Raw genomic sequence first — 26,364 nt, forward strand, 5'->3', positions numbered from 1 at the left:
AACAAGTTATGAGAAAATGCTTCGTCCTGCCCATATACTTTCTTCTTTCCCTTGGTACGATTAGATTTATTTTAATTTCATGTTTTATCCGGCGCTGCGCTCAGATCGTCACAACCAATCTTCTGAGTCCCAACGGATAGCATCCCGCCGGTGCTCTACATACGAAATGACCGTGGTTTTTTCGCTTAGAGCCGGTGTAGCGATTTGGCGCGAGCATAACCACGAAGATCGATCTTGAAGGCCGAGAGGAGTGAACGTCAGCCGGTAGTGTGGAAACCTCATCATCAGCTCAACTGGCGACAGCAGGCTATCACATCCACCTGTTTTTTAAACGTTGACCTCATCTGTGTTGGCCAAACTGGCCGAGTTGGGCGAGGCTAGCGAAAGTGGGCCACTGTGAGGGTGGAGTCAACGGACGTTTCGATGGCCAGAATGCAGCTCAACGCCGATCTTGAAAGCACCGCCAGCGAAATGCCCAACGGCTAGCGTGCCGTCTAGCTCCGGTCGTGAAACGACTGTGAGTGACGTCCAACGTTGACAGTGTCAGGTACGACAGCCGAGCATACCGATCCCTTTGCTAATACGTCAAAAGGTCGTACGGAGGTCAGCTTCTAGAAGCCATGACAGGAACGGTGGTCAATGCACGATAGAAAAGGGGGTGGTGAACTTGAAGAGGGGGTAGCACATGGGCTTGAGCAAAGACCGGCAAATTGGAAACTGAGCTCTGAATCCTCATTTCTATTTGCGCGCGTGTATGATGAAAATGACACGTTGAAGTAAGTGAAGCGAGTGCTAATAGGCAAACTTATGTGATAACCAATCACAACTCCTTTTTTCCTTGATTCCGATGTTTTAAGTGGCGAAAAGCTTGAAGCGAACCCGGAGGAAAAAAAACCTTGGTTTCACGATTTGGCGCTTGTTTGAAGCGACGATCTACGATGGGTTGGTCACTTCAATCCAGCTTCAACGTCAGCTCCTATTAGCTGGCTATAAGAAAAACTAGCCAGTACCCGTTATGGATTCGGTTTTAGAAGGGGGCCAAAAGTCTTTCCATTGTATTAGCTCCGTCTCGATTTGGCGGCAATCAAATAAGATGGCTGACTTTTCGGATGCGGGGGGGACCGAATCCTTTTCCATCTAGCGAAGCAGCAGATATGCGAAGGCCACAAGATAATTTGGAAACGTGTGTGGAAGATGTTGGCCACTGAAAAAAATAGCACCAGCTGATGCTCCGACTAAAGACGTTAAAAGGGACGCACGGGCCAACTTGGACCGATTTTCCAAGTTCTTCACGGGCACTTCGGCATCGCGCTCAGTAGCTTGTCGAACGTCTCTGTCGATAAAAACCATGAATATGCACACTGTGCTGTAAAAAAGATATTTTAATCAGTTTCCCGTCATGAGCTGCGATCGTCGCACTACTCTCTCGATTGGCTCTGTGGAGAGATTACGGCTAGTGGCGTGACGGCACTACTGACTGCATTGCCACCGCTTAAAGTAACCGACGTTTTTGCCGACATTAGGTCCAGCATCGGCAACGAAGTCGCTCAAGTCGCAGCTGAGACACCGGTTGGCATGTCGATTGAAATTGGAATCCAGAAACAATTTGTGGTGCTGTCAAAGACGACTATTGCTCAGGCAACACCAAAACACTCAAGGGTTCGCAAGGTTGTCGTGCACAAAGGCGACATCCGAAACATAAACAAAGCCACTTGCGCAGCTTTGCGATCAAGCACGATTGCATTTGCTAACAATCTCGTTTTCGTCCCGTCGACTAGCGACGCACTTGACGCTTTCGTTACCGACGCGCCAAGATTGGTTCACATCATCACCATGAGCAAGTTGTGCTGGCGTCATCGCAACGGCTGTACACGCAGAACTTGTTGTACAGTACTTGCCAACTTCGTCGGGTCGTTCCAACAAGCATTTCATGGTTATCCAAGTTTTACAACGCGTACTGGTACACGAAAATGACTGCACGATATTAGCTACATTATAAATATCTTGTTTTGGCACCCCACCCCCAATGCCAATGTAAACATCTTATCACATACTAACGCTGCAGCGGTGCGCATATAGCCCACTGCAGAAATCGTTTTAGCCCAAACACGGCCATTAAAGTTAGTCTGTTGACGGTGGCGTCGCCACTACCGGCGCCACATCCACAACCATTCGCATACCAAAGAGGGTGTACATACAAGTAGTGCAGCCGTCGCGTTGGAGGTGGTTGGACGTCACTGCTAGGGCCCACCGCTGCTGGTACCGGTAGTGGAGCACACCGGTAGGCAAGACAATTGAAGGGAGGTTGATAATGATAGCGTCAGTATCACCCGTGCCACACCCACACCAATTTGCATGCCAAAGTGGGCGTACATACCAGTAGCGCAGCCGGCGCGCTGGAGGGGGCTGGACGTCAATGCTTGTCCCTCCGTTGCAAATTGTTGTAGGCAATCATGGCAGAAGACAAGGTCATTGAATCGAGGTTGCTGAAGGTAGCGTCAGTATCACCCGTGCCACACCCACACCAATTTGCATGCCAAAGTGGGCGTACATACAAGTAGCGCAGCCGGCACGCTGGAGGGGGTTGGACGTCAATACTTGGCCCTCCGTTGCAAGTTTTTGTAGGCAATCACGGTAGTAAGGCCGTTGAAGCGAGGTTGCTGAAAATGGCGTCGGCACCACCCGAGCCATCGGAAGGTGAAGACGAACACGGTGTCGTCTTTCGCCGCAGTATACAAGATACAGTTCCTACAACACCTTACAATATAATCAATATTTTACCCTGAACTTCCTGAGGCGGCGTTTATTAGTCGTCTTACGCTGATTATGGACTGGCGCCGAAGCCAGAACAGCTTTACAACGAAAAGTGCGGATTAATGGATCGCCGTGGTGAAACCCACAGACGTAGACGCTACTAGCAACGAAGATCAAGAGAGCACTGGTGATACTACTGGCAAACTAATGAGGGCAGGAAATCTAGACAGAGCAGTCGGAGCGTTCAGCTTAGACGATGTTTTTGACGACGCTTTTCGTCAAGTAGTTAAGTAAATGGAGTAGAAATATACTTTTTTTACGGTACTAACCTTGGCAGATTGATACCGAGCCGGGGCAGTACTGTAGATATCTAACGTTAGTCTAATGCACGATACCCTTTCATCTTTTTGATAACATAGATAATTCGGTAGTTACGTTTTGAAGCTACTGTATTAGAGGTTTTAAGGTTAACCCACTTTGTTGGACATATGGCTTTGTCACCAGTTCGACAGTGTGAGTTTCAACAACTATTTTAGGAGAACCGAGAGGCTGTTCATTGCTGGTAGTCTGATTTTAGTTTACAATAGTAAGAATTTAGCAGGAAAAGGTTCATATTAGTGTGTTTTGGTTCGAGGAGAAGACCAACAAAGTGTTGATGAAGGTCCTCAAGGAAGTTAAGCCATACAGCGCCAAGTATGGTCAAACTGGCAACGCTTGGGAGCTTGTTGCCAGGCGGGTCTCGGAAGCAGAGGGCCTCGCCGAGCAACGCAGCACCAAGCAGGTTCAAGACCGCCTCCGCACACTCAGGAAGAACTGGAAGAAGGAAGAGCTTAGATCCGCCATCGGTAGCGGTATTCAAGAATCGCTAGACGATGCCAATGAATTGAGTGAGTACGAAACTTTCCAGGACTAATAAATGAATATGGGCTTTTAGAAAAAGAATATTTTGAGAAGCGAGCTGCTGTATCGGCAACGAAAAAAGCGAAATAAGCATGCCTGGATATTTGCGCTTCGGAAATTATCGCGCAGAGCAACAGACGCAGAGCTGAGCGCTCGGGGGTCAGCGATGACACGGTATTTCTTGTGTCTGGCAGCGACATCGTTTCAAACACGAGTGCCTCCCTATCTGCGACGTCTACGCCCGCAAAAGCAACCTCCATATCCACGTCCTCCACACCCACAACGTCTACTCCAGCAAAGAACACTGGCAAAAAGAGAATGAACGCATTTGTGGCTGAAATTGAACGCTTAGAAAAGCGATCTAAGGAAGCTGCCGAGATGCATAATTTGCAGTTTGAAGCAAAAATGAAGTGGCAGAAGCAACAGCACGATGATCGAATGGCCCTACAGCGATCTAAGGAGAAATCGAGCTTGGAAACGGAGAAACAGAACCGCGAGCTGATCTTGCAATGCGCAAAGCTTTTTAGCGATGCTTTGAGCAAGAAGTAAGATGTTCAAAGTGCTTCGGTACTTCACAAAGGAATATTGGCCTTATATTAAATTTACTTGCAGTGCGTATCCAATCTATGTTATTAACAGCTGATTATTTTAAAAACATTATTGCAAGTACTCTTCTAAGCTAGGTGGATTAACTCCGAAATAGTCACTTACAGTGTTTCCTCCCCTTAAAATGTTATATAGTTTGTCAGAAACACACCGACTCGATACATTTGACCGATTGGCTGTGTCCTTATTCGAGCCTTCCGCTTGATGTCAAGAGCGGATCAATAGTTACAAACTTGGCCGTAAGACCATACGAACTATAGCGGGGTTACATGGTGTGGAACACACAGGGGTACGAAGTACCCGTAGAGTTGAAAACAAACTCTCAGTACATAAGTTGGAAAATTAACAAGGTCTCTCAGTACGTTGGCTGAAAGCCACACGTTATGCATTTGATTAGGTTTAACTATGCTAGATAGTTAAACAGATACAGTTTCTCCTAGGTGGCTTGGCCGTTATAATAGTAAATAAAACACCTCTGGTTTTGAAGCATAAAAGTTAAGGTATTAACTTTGAGCCTGGTCTTGGGCTGTAAGCTCCTTTGGGTAAGAACCTTAGTATTAGGGACTTTTTGAGTCGAACATCTTCCTCTGACGCTAAAGCTATGGCAGCCCCGCTGCACTTGGTAGCACTTGTAGTCAATCCCGCTCCTGAGTCGGTTGAGTATATCCTCTGCGAGGATGGAACACCCCATGTTCGCGAATTTGCCCCCGGCACAGCAGGGCGCGCTTACTAAGCTTATGTCCTTGCTTGGCCCGGAGGGCGTGGCTCATCTTGCATCGCAAGGTCCAGAGGCGGTCGCCTCCAGGCTGGAATCATTCTCCCGCTACGATAACGCGCTCTTGGAGCACGTCCAAGAGAAGATGAGCGCCGCAACGGCGGCGGCGTCGATGACGCGTAAAGAGTCTATGAGACTGAAACCGCTCATGCTGAGCGTAAAAACCTTCGAGGTGAAGGGTGGAGAGAATCTCCTTCTCTGGACACGTGAGGTCGAGATGGCCATGGGATCGGCCCTGCTCCAGTCTGAGCATCAGCGCGTGGCGCTGGCTATCTCCAGGCTTGGAGGTCGCGCTCGCGAATGGGCACTAACGTGCGGCACGTCTGTTGACGCTGCATTTCCCACTTGGGATCAGCTGAAGCAACAGCTTTCGCGCGTGTTCGCGCCGCCTAATCAGGCGTACCGTGTCCGGTCGAAGTTCCTTGCTACCCGCCAGGGTAAGAAAGAGTTATTGGACTATGTCCAAGAGTTGAGAACTCTTATCGCCGGAATGGCGGCGGACCCTCTTCCAGAACTGGTCAGTGTGACCGTGTTCATGGAGGGACTTCGCGTGAGCGCAGCTCGAACGGAAGTGTTCCGTGTACACCCTAGTTTTTTTCGAAGAGACGGTGGATGTGGCATTGAATGCCGAGCACAACGTCAGGTCGGCTCGACCTGGTTGGAGCGCAAGCTCTTCGAGCGGTCCAGAGCCGATGGACCTCAGCTATGCTGAAGATGAAGAAGCGGAGCTTCTCGCTGCGGAGCAGCGTGCCGGCATCCGCCGATGCTTTGTGTGCAATAGCACTAAGCACTTGAGGGCATATTGCCCTCTGCGCAAGAAGCGCGTGGCTCCGGCGAGCCAACACTACGGGTCATCGCCGGGAAACGGCATTTCCAGTAGGCGCGGGGCGGCCTACTGGGGAAGAACTGAGTTCTGTTGTACCTCGAGGAGGTAGAGGGCAACGGGGCTCAGCCCCGAAGAGCCCAAAGATGAAGTCAAGACTCATCGACTTCCAACAATCAGCCGGTACGGGCAGGCTCTGTAGTGGAGCCGAAGAGTGCTTTGCGGGTTTGACCCGCTGACATGTTTCACATGTCTTGACGTACCGGGCGACCCACTTGTACATGTGGGTCCACCAGAAGGACTGAGAGACCGACAGAAAGGTCTTCTCGCGGCCCAAGTGGCCGCTGGAGGGCGCGTCATGCGCCTCCGCGAGGATGTCGAACTTCAGATCCTCGTTGTTGGGTACGACCACCCGTGGAGGATCAGTGGTGTAACGGGGTTACATGGTGTGGAACACACAGGGGTACGAAGTACCCGTAGAGTTGAAAACAAACTCTCAGTACATAAGTTGGAAAATTAACAAGGTCTCTCAGTACGTTGGCCGAAAGCCACACGTTATGCATTTGATTAGGTTTAACTATGCTAGATAGTTAAACAGATACAGTTTCTCCTAGGTGGCTTGGCCGTTATAATAGTAAATAAAACACCTCTGGTTTTGAAGCATAAAAGTTAAGGTATTAACTTTGAGCCTGGTCTTGGGCTGTAAGCTCCTTTGGGTAAGAACCTTAGTATTAGGGACTTTTTGAGTCGAACATCTTCCTCTGACGCGAAAGCTACGGCAGCCCTGCTGCACGTACCTTAGTCATGCTGGCGTTGACTAATTGCTCGTCAGCAGTGAGAGTAGCCCCTCCAAACGGACAGCACAGTACATCGTCATGTCCATAAGCATGTTCTTCAAATATCCGATAATTAAGAAATCTTTCACCGCTGCGAATCTTCTCAGAGAGCTTTGAGTGGCGATATAAAGTTATGTCGTGATTCTACGGGGAAAGGGGCCATAAAGATGAGAAATTTATCCGTCAGGCGTGGTCAACGTCTGGAATTTTAGGGTGTGCTTCTGCGGTGACCATTATACACTGCTTGTTGACTCATGTGAAAGCCGTCTCAATCGATGTTGCGGGGACCTGGCCTGCAGATACCCCGGGCAGTTCCATCAATAAAACTCCACACGTTCGAAAAATGTGCGCCTTTTTTGAAAACGGCCTCTGCATACCCCTCCAAATGCATGACTGCATATTCACGGCTAAATGCGATTAACTCAGTGTACTTTGTGTCCAAGTAATTACTCATGCACATGAAGATATTCGACAGACCACTATCCGATCGTCCGCCAAGAACTCATATCCACCCAACGCGTCGGAATTGCTAGTTTGTACAACATCACACACAAAGCTTCAATTCCAGTTGCTGCTGTTCCTTCAGTGGTGCTAATGCCCTCGAGCTTATAGCGATCACCAAAGTAATAAGCTGGTCCTTTGAAAAGCGAAATTTCTGCATACAGTCTTCTGATGACAACGCGTTGAAGTTGAACGGCACGCAGGGAGGCTTTTCAACGTCATCGGGAATGACTGACTCCAAATACGCTCGGAGTATGACGGCTTCATTAAAGCATCCAATCCCAATAGCATGCTGCCAGCGCCGGAGAAGAAAGGCATTTTTTGTTGTCGTGGTACGCCTTTCGTGAGGTTCCGGATGTAGTGAGCGAAGTCAGAATCAGAAAACTGTAGGTTCATGATATGTAGCCTTTACTGATTGCCAGGGACCTCGTTGGAGTTGTAAGAAGAAGTTTGCTGTGCCATTCAACTGCGTGCCTTTTGCCTGTCGGTGTATGATCTCTCCCGCTCAGTTTTACAAGACAGAAATTTTTATTTAGCTCTTTCACAGAAGCGTAAAATGTAATCCACAAAACGTAATTTCCTTTCAAATTTGCGGTTTACCGTATGATTTTCAGCGTTTAGGTCTTGACAAACCGACAAAAGCAGAATTGTGGTTTCTTTTAAAGACCTCTATTTTCGAATCGAGTCACCTATTGGAATTTAGTCTTATTAAAAACTAGAGGGTTGGGCTGGTAGTGCTGCTGCGCAGCGCTAGTAACCCTGGAAAGCCAAAGGCCTCGCACCAGCTCCCTTACCATCAGCGGGGTCTTTCGTTCTCTTAAACGCACTACTTTTAATGAAAACTTACACATTCGTAGTCATTTCCAATCAGCCGGGAGGGATTTGTTGTCCTGAGTGTTTTTTTTCTTCTTGCTGCTCTACATTTTCCAGATTTCAACACCTTATTTTTAAAACTAGACTCGATCACTTGTAAATCGGTTGAATTTTACCGTATCTGCTCTGACAATCATAGATACATTACCACACTAAACTCCAGCACATCCAGAATTTGTAAATCTGTTTAAGAAAGGCAATACGATTTGAGTGAGGTTATCATTTTCTATCACCGGAAAGATTGTTTCTTTCAAAAGCCCACAACCACAATTTCTCAGCGAGCTCACCAGCTGCGACGACCACCGCCCGAGGGCACTATATTTCGTCGCCGCGGCGTCAAGTGAGCTGCTGCGGTTATCTTTGCTCTACTTACATGAACCTCTACTCTTCTGCTCGTCTACTTATCGTCCACTTATTTACTTATCTCGCTTGGGGGAGTTTTGGGCCGGTCGAGTCCACCACTAGTGACGCCCGCGGCGGCTGGCCCGATACGGCCTAACGACACATACGAGCGGACTTATCATTTCGCGAAAAATACCGAGAGCTCCAAAATCACCATGTCCAGGATCCTCAGCGTCTCGATGCTGCGTCAAGTGGCAGCAGCAAGGCATTGAAACCACTGCAGCTTCTACTGAACAAGGGCTAGAGGTGGACGGATAATACCGCTGTGGGCCTCGACAGCTTTGTTTACAGACCTCTTTATAGTTATTAAGATCTGATATTCTAGCACAACACCTACCATGTATGAAAAACTGAAAAAGTAAATTTTCTAAAAAAACATCTCCAAGCATTTGTAAAGTAAGCAATATTTTCTTTCGTACACCAAGTTTCTATAAGTTTATACCCATGCCTTGGAGTGAAACCTGTGAAGTTTATACAAATTGGTAGAAAAATAAAACCTTCTCATTTGAAATTTGTATCGAATCAATACCTACTATTGGTGTGCGCACATCTACTCGAATTAATCCCTATTGGGTTCTACTCGTAGCACTACCAAGAAAATTAGTTTAAATTGCCCACTTGAAAAGGGAGCCGAATTTTCAGGCTCCATGGTCAACACTCAAATCTTACCCAATTTATGATGTACTGTACGCTCGCACATTGACTTTTTAGCTGTTACTGTGTCTTAATATTTTTTTCTTTTTCAAAATAATAATGGACCCGCCCGCCCGCCACCAATGTCTATTAGACACCATTGGGCGAGCGGACGCAAGTGTACACGCTTTTCCCGATGCGTATTATTAGCTGTCAGCTTCTGATCTTAGAGTTTGGAGTCTAATTTGTTATTTATCGTTTTTTCAAAATTGTAAATAAAATGGCCGCCCAGCTACATGTACACTGACATCACAATACAATTCATACAGGCCGGGGCTACTATTCCATAGGTGTTCCAATCAAATGGCGCCACGGTAATCGTACAGTCCGTTGTCCGCCAACAAGTTTCGTGCTCATAATATGAGCACGAAATAGTAGAAATTATCTACTGCTTATAATAGACGTTAATATTGGTTTTATTAAGCTGCTGCAGACAGCAAAACCCCAAAGAGTGTCCCATTTTGGTGCGTACGCTCGCACATTTCTCTTTCTTTGCTTGAGTCAACATCCTTCGCTACAGGTCTCAGTTCCTAATTTGCTGAACAAAACTAAAGTGCAGCGTCTTTTCGTGATGATGTCTTCCAAGATCCACCGTTCTGTCCTGCCGACCGCTTCACGACGCTTCTTCCACTCGGAGGTGCACAACAAGGAGCTTATCCAGTCCGGGGGACTGATCAATGGCAAATGGGTCGAGGCTCACTCCAACAAGCACTTCGCAGTGATCGATCCTTCCACCAACACGGAGATTGCGCGTGTCGCCAACATGGGCCGCGTCGAGACCAACGAAGCCATTGCAGCCGCACTGGCAGCTCAGAAGAAATGGCGCAAAACCACGCCAGCGTCCCGCTCCGTGCTGCTCAAGAAATGGCATGCGGCCATCGTGGCCAGCACGGAGGACCTGGCTGTCATCGCCTCCGTTGAGAGCGGCAAACCACTACCTGAAGCCAAGGGAGAAGTGGCTTACGCTGCCGGCTTCATCGACTTCTACGCGCACGAGATTATGCACTCGAGCGGTTTTTTGCCCTCCTCGTCAGCACCTGACCACAAGATCATGGCCATTAAAGAACCCGTGGGCGTATGCGGCATCATCACGCCTTGGAATTTCCCGCTCGCCATGATCACTCGTAAGCTAGGCCCATGTCTGGCGGCCGGTTGCACAGCCGTGGTGAAGCCAGCGGCTGAGACGCCGCTGTCCGCCTTGGCACTGGCCAAGTTGGCCGAAGACGTCGGTATTCCGGCTGGTGTCATCAACGTGGTGCCGTCTCCCAATGGCAAGGCGGCCGAGGTCGGTGGGGCTCTGACCAGTAGCCACGACATCCGCAAGATTTCATTCACAGGCTCCACACGTGTCGGCAAGCTGCTGATGGAGCAGTCAGCCGAGACTGTCAAGCGCGTGTCGCTCGAGCTTGGAGGCAATGCCCCGTTCATTGTGTTCGAAGACGCCGACATTGACAAGGCACTGGATGGACTGATGGACTCCAAGTTCCGCAACACCGGCCAGACGTGCGTGTGCAGCAACCGCATCTTCATTCACGTTAACATCTACGACGAATTCGCAGCCAAACTCGTAGAGCGTGTCAAGAAGCTCAAGATGGGCCCACCTCGGGAGGAAGGCGTGAAGCTCGGCCCACTGATTGGCCCCAACGCCTTCCTGAAGACGTCGGAGCTGGTGGAAGATGCGGTCACGAACGGGGCAACGGCTCTTGTTGGTGGTAAGCCCAGTGACATCGGACGCAATTTCTTCGAGGCAACTGTGCTGGCCCACGTCGATAACACGATGCGTGTGTGGAGCGAGGAAATTTTCGGGCCTGTTGTCCCGCTATTCAAGTTCTCTACGGAGGAGGAGGTAATCAAGATGGCCAACGGAACGGAGGCTGGCCTCGCAGGCTACTTTTTCTCGCAGAATCTGTCTCGCACTTGGCGTGTTGCTGCCGCTTTGGATTGCGGTATGATCGGAGTCAACACGGGTGTCATCTCGAACGTGCAAGCTCCGTTCGGCGGTGTGAAGCAATCTGGGCTTGGACGTGAGGGTTCATTTATGGGCCTGGAAGAGTACCAGGAAACGAAAATGGTTTGTGTGGGTGGACTGGATTAAGTTACCAAGGCGATACTCACTAGGATTTCTGAGTAGCTGTAGTAGCGAATAAAGCAATCGTTGTCATGTTGGCTTTGACCATGCCGTATCGCCAGTCATGAGGTCGTAGTAGTATGTTGTACAATTACTGTCCTGCCTCTCTTGCCATTGACTTGTGAAAGCAGTATCGAACGCTATTGCCGGTTTGCTCCAGCTTGTTTCTCCTGTTTCTCGGTTGTAGTAGTACGTGGCACCACTACTTTGGTCTCGATAGTCGATCCAAGCGCTTGGAGATATAGCAAGGTCATCAGGAGTTTTAATCTCCACCACCCCGCTTGATACCATTGATAACTTCGCTTCTTCCTCTCTTGCCTTCCGCTCGGTCACTACCTGGCTCTGCTCACGAATGAAAATCTGCTGGACGATCGCCTCAGCTTTTATCCAGTCCTTCCCAATGATAGCTGCTTCTAACCAGCTCATATGCTGGTCCCGCGACGTATATGGCACCGGAGACTGACGAAGCTGCTTCACTTGTGCAAACAGAGCCAAAGAGATTTGATCTTCCGTATCGGAAGTGTCTCGAGCGCTACGAGGTGATAGAGACCATCTCGATTCCCCTGTCACCTCATTGTAGTAGTATGTGTATTGAGTCTCAGGATTGATATGCTCGACCCACTTCTTACCAAGGGTGCGTGACTTTGATGATTGAGGTGTGAGATAATTGCTACCATCGTCATTAACCTTTTGGTGGACCATTTCGAACCATTTACGAGCGGAGGAAGTTGCACTTCGTCCACTGCCGAATGCGTCGCAGCTGATCTCGAAATCTTCAGGTTTTTCCCATCGGTAGTCGCTGGTGAGTGCGTTGAAGTAGTAGGCCATGCCATTGTCTGGATCGGTGTACTCGGTCCAAATAGGTCGTGGCTGAGATCTCGAACTCGTGACAAGGTTACCGTTAGCATCGTATTCGTATCCATATCGATACTGCCAATGAAGCGATCGAGAGGTTCCGGTGCTGCGAGCTGAACGGCGCAAGCTCATCGTCTTATCCCCAAGCGATGCATGGACACTACGGGGTGACAGCGAGGCTTTAATCATCCCTGTCGGCGGATGGTAGAAGATAATATACTCGGTGAATGGGTCGACACGTCGTTCCCACTGGCCTAACACAGGTAAACGGACTTGTGTACTTGCTAGCAAGCCTTCGCGGTTATGTAGCTGTTCTTGGAGCCAATCCTGTCGTTTTCGAGATGCCTGAGTGTCGGTGAAGTACGCATTTTCAATAGTATCGGGTTTATCCCACTGGTATTCCTTAGTTTGGCTGTTAAAGTAGTACGGGGCTTGAATTTTGTCATCAAAAGCTTCATACCAGTTGCACGAAGAGGCCTCCTGTTTGTTTCCGTTGGTGCTTTGTTGATCAGAAAAACTAGGACGACTACAGTGAGATTGAACAGCGTTCTCGGTTGCAGGTGCTGGTACTTCAGTAGACCCAGTCATGGGCTCTGCAAATTCATCTCTAAAGATGTCCATTGCTAATGGGCGATGCCAGCGAGTAGCACCTGTCAGCACATTGTAGAAATAGGGCCGGCCATTATCGGGTGATACCATTTGAATCCAGCAATTGCCACCCTCTCGTACTGCGGCTCTTACTCGAAAGCCCCGGAATAACCTCTGAATTGTGATTGCTGCGCGGCGTTCATGACGAACCTTGTCTTGAAGTCGCTTCACCCGATTTTCGCGAGTTTTCTTGATGACACCCTGAGTTAGTGGTTCGAGTTGTCGCCTAATGCCTCGCAACTGCTTCTGAGTGTCACTCATATTTGTCGTCAATGTCTCGAATACCTGCTCATCGAGTGCGATTTCGGTTCGCTTTGCTCGTAGCTGGTCTGCAAGCTGCACTTGAAGGTATTGCGTTAGATAGCGTTGCGGTGTGCCGGTGATCCGGCTTGAGTCGTGATATTTCGAATTAATCTGAAGCGTTTTCTCGACTTCTAGCATCAATGAGCGCTCGTCGGCTTCGTTAACAGTAATTTTGCGCTGTAGCTGCTCCACTTTATCATTTAAATCAACCGCCAGAGACTGCAAGCGTGATTCTTTCGCAAACAGCGGCTTTGCTTGGTGGCGGAAGCGCTGTAACTCTCGCCACAGCTCCGCCTCAGCTCGTCCACGGTGACCTCGTATCAAGCATTGAATATCGGTTGCAGCTTTCACTCGTCTCAATTGTGACGCTACAGCCAACTTCATCGCCTTCATGAATCCTCGGGAGGCGTGCACACGATAAGCGGCCTGAATTGAATGGGCAGCCTCGTTCTCACGGGCACGCAGCTTGATTAATCCGGTCAGTACCGCAGCCAAATGTTTGTCGCGAATGCCTCGCCAGTACCTCTGAATCGTCAGAGCAGCGTTATATATCCGCAGTTGATTTGCTTCCGCTCGCAAAATTACCGCGTGCCGCCGCGCTTGGTGACCACGGAATACTTTTTGCATTTTGATGGCGCCCTGGTGACATTGTTTCTCGAGGAGCAACTCTGCAAGTCGTTGAGCTCGAATCATTCGGCCTTTGTGACCTCGATATACTCTTTGAAGGTACGCTGCTGAACGAACTTCTCGCTCATGCTGAAGGCGTTGTGCTTGTTTAATTGAGCGTAGCATTGCGGTATCGGACCGTCCACGATGTCCCCGGTAAGCACGTTGCAACTTCGTGGCAGCCAAGCTCTGCATGGCCAACAATCGAGATCGGAACTGCTGCTCGCAGTAGACGTCGTATCGCATGTTCGCTACGAGTTTGCGATCACGATAACCGCGAAAAATCTTCTGAAAAATAAGAGCAGCTTCGTCTTCATGTTCCCTGATTTGACGAACTCGCTTGGCGTGTTTTAACATCCGTCGAACCTGCAAGCCGCGATAGACACGGCCAATTACCCATGTCGCGTGGTCTTCTAGCTGATGCCTCTTCCCCGCTGCGATGTGCTTTCGCACTAAAACCCCACGTACGCGTGCTTGCACCTTCGGTAATATCCTTCGCTCTACAAACTTGAGTTTTGCCTGCCACAGCCCACCCCGAACAAGACATCCGCGCATTGCCGATTGCACTTTGATGGCACTTCGTAGTTGTAGCAAGTGGAGATCGCGCTGGCGACAAAGCTCGGCGGCATTTGGGAGTGGTTCGTACCCGAAGAAGCTAGTGGCCCATTGCACAAACTCCAGCTTTGTGATGAGTCTTTGTAAAAACCTTCTGCCGATCTGCTTGCAGTTCGTGAGGTTGAGTGTCATAAGGTTGGAGCAGAAAGCAGTACACGCGTCGACCCCATGTTCCGTGATTCGAGGGCAATCTGCGAGTGATAGCCCCCCTAAAGACTTTGCGAGTCCTCCAGCTCCTGCGCTGGTAAGTTCGCTCAGTGCAGCATCTCCCACACGTTGGCATGCTGCTAAGCTCAAATACGTGAGGAAGGTACAGTTTTGGGCCAGTGCACGCACACCACGAGCGTCAATATTCGGGCTGCCGCTGATGTCGAGCCACGTCAGTTGCGAGCAGTTGGTAGCCAGCAGTTCGAGATCGCTATTCGTCGTCTTGATGCAACCAGAAAGTGATAAGACCTCCAGTTGTGCGCACTGATGCGCCAATGCGCGAATAGCGCTACTGCTGACGTCTCGGCAGCCGGTAAGTCTGAGTGTGGTCAGCAACGGGCAGCCTTTAGCGACTGCACGGACACCCGAATCATGCACGTGCTGACAACCATATAGATCCAACACAAGTAGCTTCGGGCAGCATTTCCCGATTTCAAGGAGCGCCTTGCCACCGTACTCACCGAGTCGAGAGCACTCGGACACATCCAGATGACGTAAATTTTTGCAACATTGGGCGATTTTGACGACACCGGCATCCGACACTCCTCGACATCGCTTCATTATGAACGTCTCGATCATCCAGCAGCCTGCAGCTAGTGTCTGCAGTGCGGTGTCATTGAGCTGTGGGCAGTCACTGAGATCTACCAGCACAAGCCTGCAATTATGAGCAAGAAGACGCAACCCAAGTTCTGTCACCTTGTCACACTGAGCCAGATAAACAGTGTCGAGCTGTGCTTGGCAGTGTCTGGCCACAGCCCAGAGTCCGGCATCTGTGATGTGCGAGCAGCCAGAGAGGTTAAGGCCACGTAGGTTCGGCACTGTGAGCACTACTTCTTGTAGTGTCGCGTCTGTGACTGTAATTCCCGTGTCAATCCCATGCTGACGCAGATCAATCACTTGCTGGAAGCGCCCACTTTCTCCCATAGCGAGAAAGTTGCGCAGGAACGAGTGCATTAGTCGCTGTTGTTTTTCTTCCAGCGTCATCGCAGAAGACGCAGAAGGTGTGCTGGGAGTTGTTGGCCTAATAGGTGGCAAGATTCGTGTTGTCGGTGTAGTCGATCCCGCAGGTATCATTTGGGGTGGCGGTGGCCCCCGTGGCCGCTTCAGCAACTTCTGCGGAAACACACCAGCGCCGTCATGACTGTCATTCTGATAGCCGCCGCGGAGTGTCCCCTTCGTTCGAGCTGTTTCCTCTCCAAAACTCGCGGGGTATGCTTCATTAGGACTAATTGTCATTATCCAGAACAAACTGCTGCAGTCAGCGAGTGTCCTAAATAGCTTCCACAATGGGTCGTTGCGTCCAGCATGCCACAAATCACAATAATAGCAAGGCAGGACTCCATCTGAAGCCCATTCATTACCAATGGTTTCATTCTTACAGCGTGTAGATGCCGTATTTCGTATTTACTCTGTTGGATGAACTTGATTCCTTTTCTCCCCTTGACTCTAATTAGAAACCGGGGCTTCGACGGTGTCGGCGGACGGCATGGGCATGGGCATGCCCGGACGCATGGCGCCCATGTAGGCGGACACTAGGGCCGAAGTGGAGAAAAAGAAGGACATGGCCACTTGCGTCGTGTTCATTTCCTGCGACTTCATGTTCGTGAACGAGCCAAAGCACAGCAGCAGCGAGCCCCAGGCTAGCTCCTTCCACTAAGTATACACGTAGAGGCCTTAGCGTTTCTTGTCTCTGAACACGTAAACCAAATATAGGTGGAAAACAAACCTTCATGGTGAAGGCCAGGAAGCCCAGCACGAGCGAGAAGAAGGCATACCAGTCGCCGGGGGCGTCGTCCGGGTCGATCTTCTCGCGGACAAACGCATGTAGATCACCGGGTCGGCGCGGGTCTCCAGCTTTGCTCGACATCAGTTTTATTTTCTGGGTTTGGGTTTTTCAGGTGGGTTGTACCGGTATTGTCAATTCCACCTAAATTTGCGCGGAACTCCACATGGAACCGTACTTAAGGTGAGAATGCAACAAGTATTATGCCGCCGAGCGAAACTTAGACTACCGGTACTTACAAATTGTGTGAGTCACAATACCGGTAGTGGGGTTTTGCTCCTGTTTAGTTTCGTAAAAACCGGTCTACCTTTACGGTTAGGTAAGTGCTCTGGTTTGGGGTGGGGGTGACGTGCAAGTCCTTTGGGGGTCTCCAAATTCGCCCACCAGCAACACCAGTCGATACCCCCCCCTCACTCAGACTAACCGTGTAACGGGGTTCGTAGCCCTAAGTGTACCCCTAGTTACATGAAGTGTGACACATCAACAATTCGGGATATATGGTACATAGTACCAGGGTCGTCAGAGGCCAACCATTGGCTGATGACATAGCTTTACTAAAGGTGACTTAAAGTTTGTAAATTTAACTCAAGCTTAGCCTATCTAAAATACATTCAGCTTACAACTTACCTAAAATTGGTCACTTCGCTCCCTTAGACAAAAGGGACCTGTGAACTACTGTTCACTGAGAATGTGTATACTCTCAGAAGCCAATTTCCTCTAGCGCAGGGTGCTGTGTGACCTCGTCACACTTGGTAGCACTTGTAGTCAATCCACGCCAACGCGGATAGACTACCTGAACCTCTGGAGTTTGTCGCCATGGATAGGAACGACTTCTCCCATCCGAACGACTCACAGTTCGAGTCGGTTCGGAAGATGGCTGGCATCTTCAGGATGGAGGCCCAACAAAGCCTGGTGGCGTCGACACCGGCCGAGCAGCTCGAGCGCGTCAATGCGTTTGACGCTTACAAGCAAGGGCGCATCGCACATATGCGGGAAAACCTTCAGGCTCCGGCGGCAGAAACAAACCCGCCACACACGAAGCCAATACGGCTAAAGGTTAAGTGAAGGGAAGGAAGGTGAGAGCCTTCACTTCTGGGTTCGAGAGGTAGATCTCGCGATGGACGCGGCTCTGATCTCGACCGAGCAACTTTGTGTTGCTTTTGCACTCTCCGACCTTAGCCGTCGTGCTAAGAGTTGGGTGTACACGCGGGAGACGACATCGCCTGAATGTTTCACATCCTGGGCTCTGTGCGAACAGCTCCGAGCCGCGTTCCTCCCGGCGAACTACGAGTACCGGCAGCGTTCGCGCTTCCTTTTATGCAAGCAAGGAAGGCGCGAGCTGCATGAGTACGCCCAAGAGATACGGGAGATCACGGCGTCCCTAGTGGGAAACCCACTCAATGAACACGTCAAGATGACTGTGTTCATGGACAGCCTTCGCGTGGGCCCAGCGCACTCAGCTGTGCAGTCAAGCACCCTCAAAGAGGTGATTGCAGTGGCTCTTCAGGAAGAATACAGTCATCGCCAGGCGCGCACGCCGGCCTCAGCATGGCCTGATAATTTTTTGTCGAATCCTAGTCGAGCAAACCCCAACGGACCAGTTCCCATGGAGCTCAGGTCCACCGAGCAGCACGACATTCGCTGTTTCGGCAGCGGGAAGCTGGGCCACTTCAAGCGTGACTGCCCCGCGGAGAGACACCGCAGGCGGACTTTCCCCAAGTCCGTTCTCAAGGGTCGCTGACAGAAGCCCGGATCCCGGGGACAGGGGAACGCCGGAGACAAGTAGGGGCGGGCGCCTTACTAAGGAAGAGCTAAGTCTTCGTTAGGGCAGCGCGGGTGGCGCGTACCACGGGGACTTAGCCCCTGAGAGTCTTCGCACTCTCGAATCGGCGAAGAGCAGCTGCGGGTTGCTCGTAGTACATGGATGTGTACGGGGATACGGTCACCCCTTTAGAATCTTGATTGATTCTAAGGCGTCGAAGAATTTCCAACGCCGCCAGACGCTTGCTCGTAAAAGCAACAAGTTGGCTGATGCTTTGTAAAGAAAGCAAGGGCAACGGAACGGTGTCAGTGCGGCTGGCCGACGGGAAGGTCGTCACCGTCCCCAAAGTCCAAGTGGATCTGGCCGTCAAGCTTGAAGACTTTGACAGCCTAGAACAGTTTACTGTTCTCGACATGGATCCCTACGATATGATCCTGGGCATTCCCTGGCTCGAGAAGCACGAGCCCTGGATCGACTGACGAGGCAAGGTAATGTGCCAGCCGCCCTGCAAAGCCCGACAGAACATTGGTGAGTCATGTTCATACCTCTGTCAAGACCCGGCGCCCTCAAGGGTTGCCAGGGTAGCGAAGCATCCAGCAGATGCTTGGGAGTCGTCGACGTATATGATGACTTCGAGGACGCTTCGATGGTGGCGTCGCCCAGAGGAGATGCTGGTCAAGTGGGTAACTTAGGTCCACAAGCGGGTAACATAGTTCCGCAGACAGCTGCAGCTGTCAAGAAAGCTGGTAATAGCGTGTACGAGGTGGATAACAGAGTTCCACACACGGTCGCCCAGACCTTAACTGAAGAGGAAGACGTCGGACACGCTTCCTGTGTGGGTAACACAGTACCACACTGGTCGCCCAGACCATAACAGAAGAGGAAGACACAGGGTGCGCTTCCTGTGTGTTACCACACGAGGCCTCGGGTGCCTCGGATGTCGGCGCTCTGACATCCCAGGCGTGGGTAGCGAAGTTCTACGTCACGGTCGCCGTCGACGCCGCCGCCCCCGAGAGTCGGATCTGAACCTTGTTCAGATCGACGTCGCTTCAAGCGACTCGGGGCCAGGGCCCGGGCTCCTCCGACACGGCCGGTGGAAGAGTGCTATCACAATCTCGATGGCGAGACCGGTTTGCCCGTCAAGGCATCTGGTGTCCACTTGGAACCGTGCCAGCGTTTGCAGAGATACTGAACCTCAATGAAATGACGGTCGAGTCTTTCCTGGTCAACCTCAAGGCTGGGAAGGTTGCCGAGATGATGCTCATAAGACCTAAGGCCACTCGAAAAGAGTTGAAATCCTCCTCTGTATTGGACGAGGACGTCCCGGAAGTGCTGAACAAGCAGCGTCAGACGTGCTTGGGTTCTGAGATCCTTAAGCACTCCAAGGATCCGGTGTATCCTTTGGTGACGGAGTATGCGGACGGGATGAACAAACACCCACCGGCACAACTCCCACCGGATCGAGGCGTACGGCATGAGATCGATCTCGTGCCTGGTACAACGTACTGTGTCACGAGACAATGGCCTCTTCCACGCGAACAATGCGAGGTCATCGATGCCTTTTTCGCTGCGAAAGCGAAGGCAGGCATGGTGCGGGAGTCGAAGTCCCCGCACTCGACGCCAACTTTTTGCGTTCGGAAGCCGAGCGGAAGGTGGCGTCTAGTTCATGCTTATAACAAGCTGAACAACGCGACGGTGCCGGCCCAAACACCAATCCCACGAAAGGGTGTGTTGGTGAACAACATGGCCGGAAGCGTACTATACAGTGCGCTGGATTTGGTAGATGGATACTACCAGATCCTGATGCGCGAGAGCGCCATCCCGCTCACCGCGGTGAGCACTCCAAGCGGCATGTTTTGGGAGTGACTCCTCATGCCGCAGGGCTTGTCTTACGCCTCGGCTACATTCAACCGCCTGGTGACACAATTGTTCAGGCCATTGTGCGCCTTTGTCCAACGTACTTCGACGACATCTTCTTCCATAGCCGTGCCGAGGGAGGCAAGACGGCCATGGAGGTGCATTTGGGGCACCTCCGTCGAGTGTTGGACGTGATGCGAGCGAACAATCTCTACGCCAACATCGACAAGGTCGTCTTCGCGTCACCAGAGATCAAGGTTCTCGGTTGCTTCGTAAGCAACGTGGGCGTTCGGGTTGACGCAGACAAGGTCAAGGCCATAGCAGCATGGTCAATGCCCCGATTCCAGAAGGATCTTCGAAAGTGGTTGGGTTTGGCCAACTACCTCCACAAGTACAGCGCAGGGTACGCGGGCCTCGCTAAGTCCTTGTCGGGCCTCCTTCAGAAGGACGCCGACTGGCGCTGGGAGCAAGAGCACCAGGATGCCTTTGACAGCATCAAGGCCAGTCTCCAAGAGTCTCCTATCCTGGCCCTGTCGGACGAGACGAAGCCGTTAAGTGTTGTGTGCGATGCCTCCGATTATGGCATCGGTTGAGCATTGCTGCAGACCGACCCGGATGGACATGATCGAGTCATCTCGTTCCAGTCCAGGCAGCTCAAAACCGCCGAGCGGAACTACCCTGTCCACGACAAGAAGCTCCTGGCAATGAAGTATGCCCTTGTGAAGTTTCGGGTTCATTATCTGGGCTCACGGCCCTTTGTGATCTACACAGACCACGCATCCTTCAGGACGGCGAAAATTTTGCCTCACTTCTCCCAACGGATGGCGAGATGGCTGGCCTTCTTTGCGGAGTACAACTTCCGCTTTGAGTACAAGCCGGGCAATCTCAACGTGCTTGCGGACGCCCTCTCTCGGCGTCCAGACTACGAGTTGGACCACATCACACGGGTGACAGCGGATCTATATGATCGGATACGCATGACGTATCACGACGATGAGACTGTCGCGCCTATCGTCAAGTTCATCGTGGCAGGAGCGAGCGCGAAGTCCGACTGGCTCTCGTCGCGACAGCGCTCACGGCTCCACCGATATGAGTTGAAGGATGGCCTCTTCTATTACCGGGTGGAGCCCAATGAACCTTCACGGGTGGTCGTACCCAACGACGAGGATCTGAAGCTCGACATTCTTGTGGAGGCGCACGACGCGCCCTTCAGCGGCCACTTGGGTCGCGAAGACCTTCCTGTCGGTCTCTCAGGCCTTCTGGTGGACCCACATGTACAAGTGGGTCGCCCGATACGTGAAGACATGTGAAACATGTCAGCGGGTCAAACCCGCAGGGCACCCTTCGGCTCCACTACAAAGCCTGCCCATTCCGGCTGACTGCTGGAAGTCGATGAGTCTTGACTTCATTTTTGGGCTTCCCGCCGATGGACACGGCAATACCGGGATTTTGATGCTCGGGTGTAGGCTGAGCAAGATGTACCATCTTGCTCCAGTACCCGTTACCGTCACAGGCGAACAAACCGCGAGGTTGTTCGTCGACGGCGTGTTCCAATATCACGGTCTCCCGAAGACGATTGTCTCGGACCGAGACTCGCGGTTCACGGTTGCTTTTTGGAAAACGCTGTTTCCTTTACTTTAAACTCGTCTGCAGATGTCCACTGCGGACCATCCACAGACAGACGGCCAGACAGAGCGCGTCAATCGAGTGCTCGAGGACAGTCTGCGCAGTGTGTGTGCGAAAGCACCACGTACGTAGTCGGCGCAGCTTTCAGTTGTTGAGCTTGCGCTCAACAACGCGGTGCACGCGTCCACGGGGCTCACGCCGTTCTACTTGAACGGCTTCCGTTACCCCAGAGTGTCTCTCACTCTTCGAGGAGACACTGCATTCTCTATTCTAAGTGGGGGAGAGGCTCGGAAAGTTCTTTCCTCCCAGGTCTCAGATATGAGACCGGTTTCGCTGCGGAAACAAGTGGAATACTTTGTGGATACCAAGCTAACCGTGATCAGCAGGGTCCCCGATTCCATGGCAGCGGCCCAGGACAGACAGAAGGAATACTCTGATAAACATGTAAGAGGAAACTAAAGTGTATTTAAGATGGGTGAATTAGTGTTATTAGCCACGAGGAACCTACCGCTAGACACTATAAGCTCTGTCGGCAGCGACAAGCTGAAGCACCGCCTTATTGGACCGTTCGCAGTCCTGGCCAGGCATGGTGCGTCGTACACCATCGACCTGCCCAAGTCAATGACGCCGCACCCTCGCAGACCCACCTTGGTCCAACTCCTTGAAGCAAGGGCCGGCCACAGACGTCGACGAGGGCGTCGGAGCAGGGACCCAAGCCTCGGTCTGAGCAGCAAGGCTGCGGTCGAGACCGTACGCCGGAGGGGCCCCGCACGAATGGTCCCCGGAGCCATACGTCGAGTACGTCGGGTACGCGCCATACGCGTGCGACTGGGAGTGCGCCGAATGCGATCCTGGACGTGGCAGCAGAGCCTCGATACGTCGGATCATGCGGAAGGTCTCGTCTAGATCGGACGAAGAGGGCCGCCGGTCCACCCGCAGATGCAGACTCAAGACCTCACGATCCAATAGGCCTAGACGGCCCGCAAGACGAGCGAGCACGCCCTGATTCCCAGTGAGCGCAAGACACTGAATAGGCTCGTCTTTCCAAAAGACGTGCGGCAGTTCGGTGTATGGAAGGACCTTATCATCGGTCGCGTGCGTCAAAAGAGTATGGCACTATCTCGTGAAGTGATGCTTAAAAGTCAGGAAAAACCAGCGTTTAAGTACGAGGAATAACTGGTAAGGTACCCCGTCCAATGGAGTACGACGAAGGCCCTGAAAGGAAGCGCAACTATGATTGGCAAACGGTGGTGCTTAGTGATCAGGACAGCTACATCCGTAGTTTGCCAAGTCAGACTTTACCCCGAGGGTATTTGGAGTCGCTAAGAGTTTTGTTTAACGACGAGGACTTGCTGGTTGCATGGAAGCGTCTTAAGGCTCACTGTGGACAATCCAATGCCCAGGGAATGGTTGCACTGATTATGTAATTTGATGAGGCACTGGCGATGGATTTCGCTTCGGTGGGAGAACTCATTGTTCGTGTAAAGGAGACACGAAACCGCATTAATCGGCAGTCACGGGAGAACCTGAAAGGTGTGACGATGATACCTAACCAGTATGCGGCCGTGAAGGTCATGTCACTGTTCCCAGCCCAAAACTGGGGGAAACATGTGGATTACAGCAACGAGGGGTTCCATCTGGATAAGGTCGAAGCGTTGCTACGCAATGCTTTCATGGATAAGCGCAGGGGCCAAATTGACGATATGCAAGCCCAGACGGTTCCCGTAAACTATGTGGCATCCAACAAGCTGTTGGGCAAGCGCAAGAGACGAGTAGACGAGCCCAAGAAGAAGACAGGGAGCGAGTGCTACTACTGTGATGGTCGGTACAACCGGGATGGTGAATCTCACTACAAGGCCGACTGTCCCAAAAGGGCAAAGGATCGAATCCAAGGATTGATGCGCAACTCGATATTTGTGAAAGAGAAAAGAGTCGATCCCATCCAACTCAGTGGGAGTCGCTCATGTGAAGGGGGAAAAGAAAGGCACAAAGAAGGCTAAGGCTAAGCGAGAAGAGATCCCAGCCGACTACAGCCGATCAGTAAGCTAACTATTGTCGCGAAGGTGAACGCCACACAATCAAACGGCGGTTCGACACTGACGGCAGAACAAGCCAAAATGTTTACGGATGAGCTGATGGCATCACCTCCGGTATCCCCCACTCCGCCATCATTATTATCGTCATGCGGCATGAGCGATGGTGAGGATGACTACGAGGATTTTGTGAAGGGAAGTGTCCCTGCGCATACTGCAAAGGTGACGGAAGCTTCTGGAAACATCGAAGCGGCCTCGAGAGCTATAATAAACACGGGAAGGAAGTTGTACCCAGAGCTGATGTAGAGAGACATGGCTGACATAACATCTTCTGATTGGGTGTTAGATTCAGGTTGTGGCTACGGTCTAACGGCAGACGCATCGGTGTTTGTGCGGAAACAGGCATGCAAGGAGTTTAGCTTCACATTTGGAGAAGGGACTAAACGCACTAATACACATGTTGGCTCAGTTCAGCTATATCGTTTTGGTCCTGAAGGAATCAAACCATTTCGTTTTGATAACATGGCACTAGTACCAAAGGCAAAGGCTAACATACTCAGCGAGTTTTGGCTGAAGCAAAGTGGATATTAAAATAGTAGAGAGTGGAAGAGGACGGTACAAATTGGTAAACTTGCGTTTGTCGCTGTTGCAGTGAACGGTGCATACTATGTACAGGGTCGCACACTAAGGGACAGGCAAATTTACTGCTCGGCAGTAAAAGGCAAGCCAGTTAAGGCGCTGTACGTTTCAGGAAACACTCGAGTGGAAACCACGTTGAAAGAATGACACATTAAATTAGGTCATCTGAACAAAGATAAACCCATTGAGGTCATGAGCAGGAATCTGACCCCAGGGGTGCCCAAATTCAGTAGGGCGGCACTGAGTAAAGTACTGTTCTTCTGCCATACGTGCGCAGAAATGAAGATGCGCAGAATGAGCTATAGGACTATGGTTGGGGCCAGAGACGGTCAACCAATAAGCACGATACACATGGATACGAATGGTCCAATGCGGACACTTGTTGTGTATGGACTCTAGGATCAATAAGATACTTTATCAGCATCATTGATGATCAGACATCATGGCGTTGGACTTATCAAGAAAAAGGAGGTGCAACTAAAAGGTAAAATAGTTGTTACGACAACTAGAACGGGAAGGAAAGCTCACAATTCGGAGGATTCGATCAGACGGTGGTACTGAATTTGTGAATACGGCCCTAAAAGAGTTTTGTACAGAGAAAGCGGTGGCGTTTCAGACGTCGAATCCATATACTCCAGAAGAAAATGGAGCGGCTGAGAGAGATCATCAGACGAAAATGGCTAAAGTACGGTGCGCACTCAGAGATGCAAACCTGCCGGCTAATTGGTGGCCTGAAGATACATGACATATGTGCAGAATTGCACGCCTATGAACAGGCTGAAGAAAAAAGACACCATACGAGCTAGTAAAAGATGTGAGTCCCAATGTAAAGACCTTACATGTTTGGGGCTGTGCGTGCTTTGCCTATCTGCCAGAAACTGTCCGGAAGGATAAAAAGCTGTCAGCTCGAGCCATAACGTGCAGGTTTCTCGGAATCTCTGAGGACAAAAGGTATTGTCTTCTAGATGTGTACAATAATAGTATAAATAATTCTAAAAAAATAAGCACATAGTAGCCAGATCGGTTACATTTGACACAAAAAAAACTGTGCAAACATCATCACACGGTCATTCGGTACATATCTCGAAAAGTTGACCACTGCGGAGAAAGATGAGATAGAGTTGCTAGCTACAGCTTCACGGAGCAAAGGTAAAGCACCACAAGTGTCTCACGGGGATAGCAGTGAGCACCCATTGCATGAGACAGTGGGAGTAGAGCGGCCAAGAGAGCCGTTACCGGAGACAGTGCGAGCGAAACACACACAAAAAGGTTGCCGGTAGCAGTGGGAGCTAAGAGCAAATCTGGGAAGATACCATCTGACGATGGTACAAGAGTAGTACGACAATAATGGAGTCGGAAACGCCCGGTGCGATTTAAAGACTACAAGTGTTTTCAAACGCACATTGACAAGGCCATTGCAGTCGATAGCATTGTCAGTAGGATATCAGTTCCCAAAAGGCTTAGGGAAGCCATATCAGGACCACAAATGAAACAGTGACAACAAGCACTTGATTTAGAGTACTGGAAAACGGAACGTGGAAGCTCACGAGGTTACCACCTGGCCAACAGGTACTGCCAAGTCACTAGGTACTTGCGGTGAAGTGCAATGCTGATGGAAGTATAGAGAGGTTTAAACCACGATTGGTTGCACAAGGAAATCGTCAGGAATGTGGGGTAAATTGCGATGAAGTGTATGCACCGGTAGCTCGGTTTGAGTCGCTTCGACTCGTGTTGGCAATAGGAACTATATTGGATTACCGTATCCATCAGATGGATGTGTACACGGCCTTTCTAAACGGGTCTATGGACGGAGATCAAAAGGTGTATATGCACCATATAAGCAATCAGGCCATGCAGGGCTAGTTTGTGAGCTTAAGACGAGTATCTATGGGCTTAATCAAGCACCAAAGATCTGGTACGAGGTCCTCAACAGCGTTTTTACAGGGCTTGGTTTTGTCCGATGCAATAAGGAGTACTGCATCTATGTCCAAAACGTGAAAGAGCAATGGATCATTGTGGTGGTCGATGTGGATGACCTAAAAATTATGTTTCGTGGCATGGGACTGATCAATCCGTTGA

The 26,364-nt window shown here is 50.7% G+C and overlaps 4 protein-coding genes across 4 annotated transcripts; 2 read left to right on the top strand and 2 right to left on the bottom strand.

Annotated features, from left to right (window-relative positions):
* Nucleotides 1–9,703: 9,703 nt before the first annotated feature.
* PITG_01549 (succinate semialdehyde dehydrogenase, mitochondrial precursor) lies at nucleotides 9,704–11,324 on the top strand (the record flags this gene model as incomplete). The annotated part of the gene is made up of 1 exon (XM_002908149.1): nucleotides 9,704–11,324. One exon carries the CDS (start codon nucleotides 9,735–9,737, stop codon nucleotides 11,256–11,258), a length of 1,524 nt encoding a protein of 507 aa, XP_002908195.1.
* PITG_01550 (uncharacterized protein) lies at nucleotides 11,322–15,569 on the bottom strand (the record flags this gene model as incomplete). Its single annotated transcript, XM_002908150.1, has 4 exons — nucleotides 11,322–11,409; nucleotides 11,485–11,493; nucleotides 11,590–12,281; nucleotides 12,717–15,569. The coding sequence occupies 4 exons, from the start codon at nucleotides 15,567–15,569 to the stop codon at nucleotides 11,322–11,324; spliced, it is 3,642 nt and encodes a 1,213-aa protein (XP_002908196.1).
* Nucleotides 15,570–15,909: 340 nt separating this feature from the next.
* Nucleotides 15,910–16,459, bottom strand: PITG_01551 (uncharacterized protein; the record flags this gene model as incomplete). The annotated part of the gene is made up of 2 exons (XM_002908151.1): nucleotides 15,910–16,238; nucleotides 16,312–16,459. The coding sequence occupies 2 exons, from the start codon at nucleotides 16,450–16,452 to the stop codon at nucleotides 16,032–16,034; spliced, it is 348 nt and encodes a 115-aa protein (XP_002908197.1).
* Nucleotides 16,460–22,809: 6,350 nt separating this feature from the next.
* PITG_01552 (uncharacterized protein) lies at nucleotides 22,810–23,432 on the top strand (the record flags this gene model as incomplete). The annotated part of the gene is made up of 3 exons (XM_002908152.1): nucleotides 22,810–22,941; nucleotides 23,050–23,267; nucleotides 23,411–23,432. The coding sequence occupies 3 exons, from the start codon at nucleotides 22,810–22,812 to the stop codon at nucleotides 23,430–23,432; spliced, it is 372 nt and encodes a 123-aa protein (XP_002908198.1).
* Between the last annotated feature and the right edge of the window lie 2,932 nt (nucleotides 23,433–26,364).

Source organism: Phytophthora infestans, genomic scaffold (genome assembly GCF_000142945.1).
Source record: "Phytophthora infestans T30-4 supercont1.2 genomic scaffold, whole genome shotgun sequence".
In the NCBI taxonomy this organism is placed as follows: Eukaryota; Oomycota; class Peronosporomycetes; order Peronosporales; family Peronosporaceae; genus Phytophthora; species Phytophthora infestans.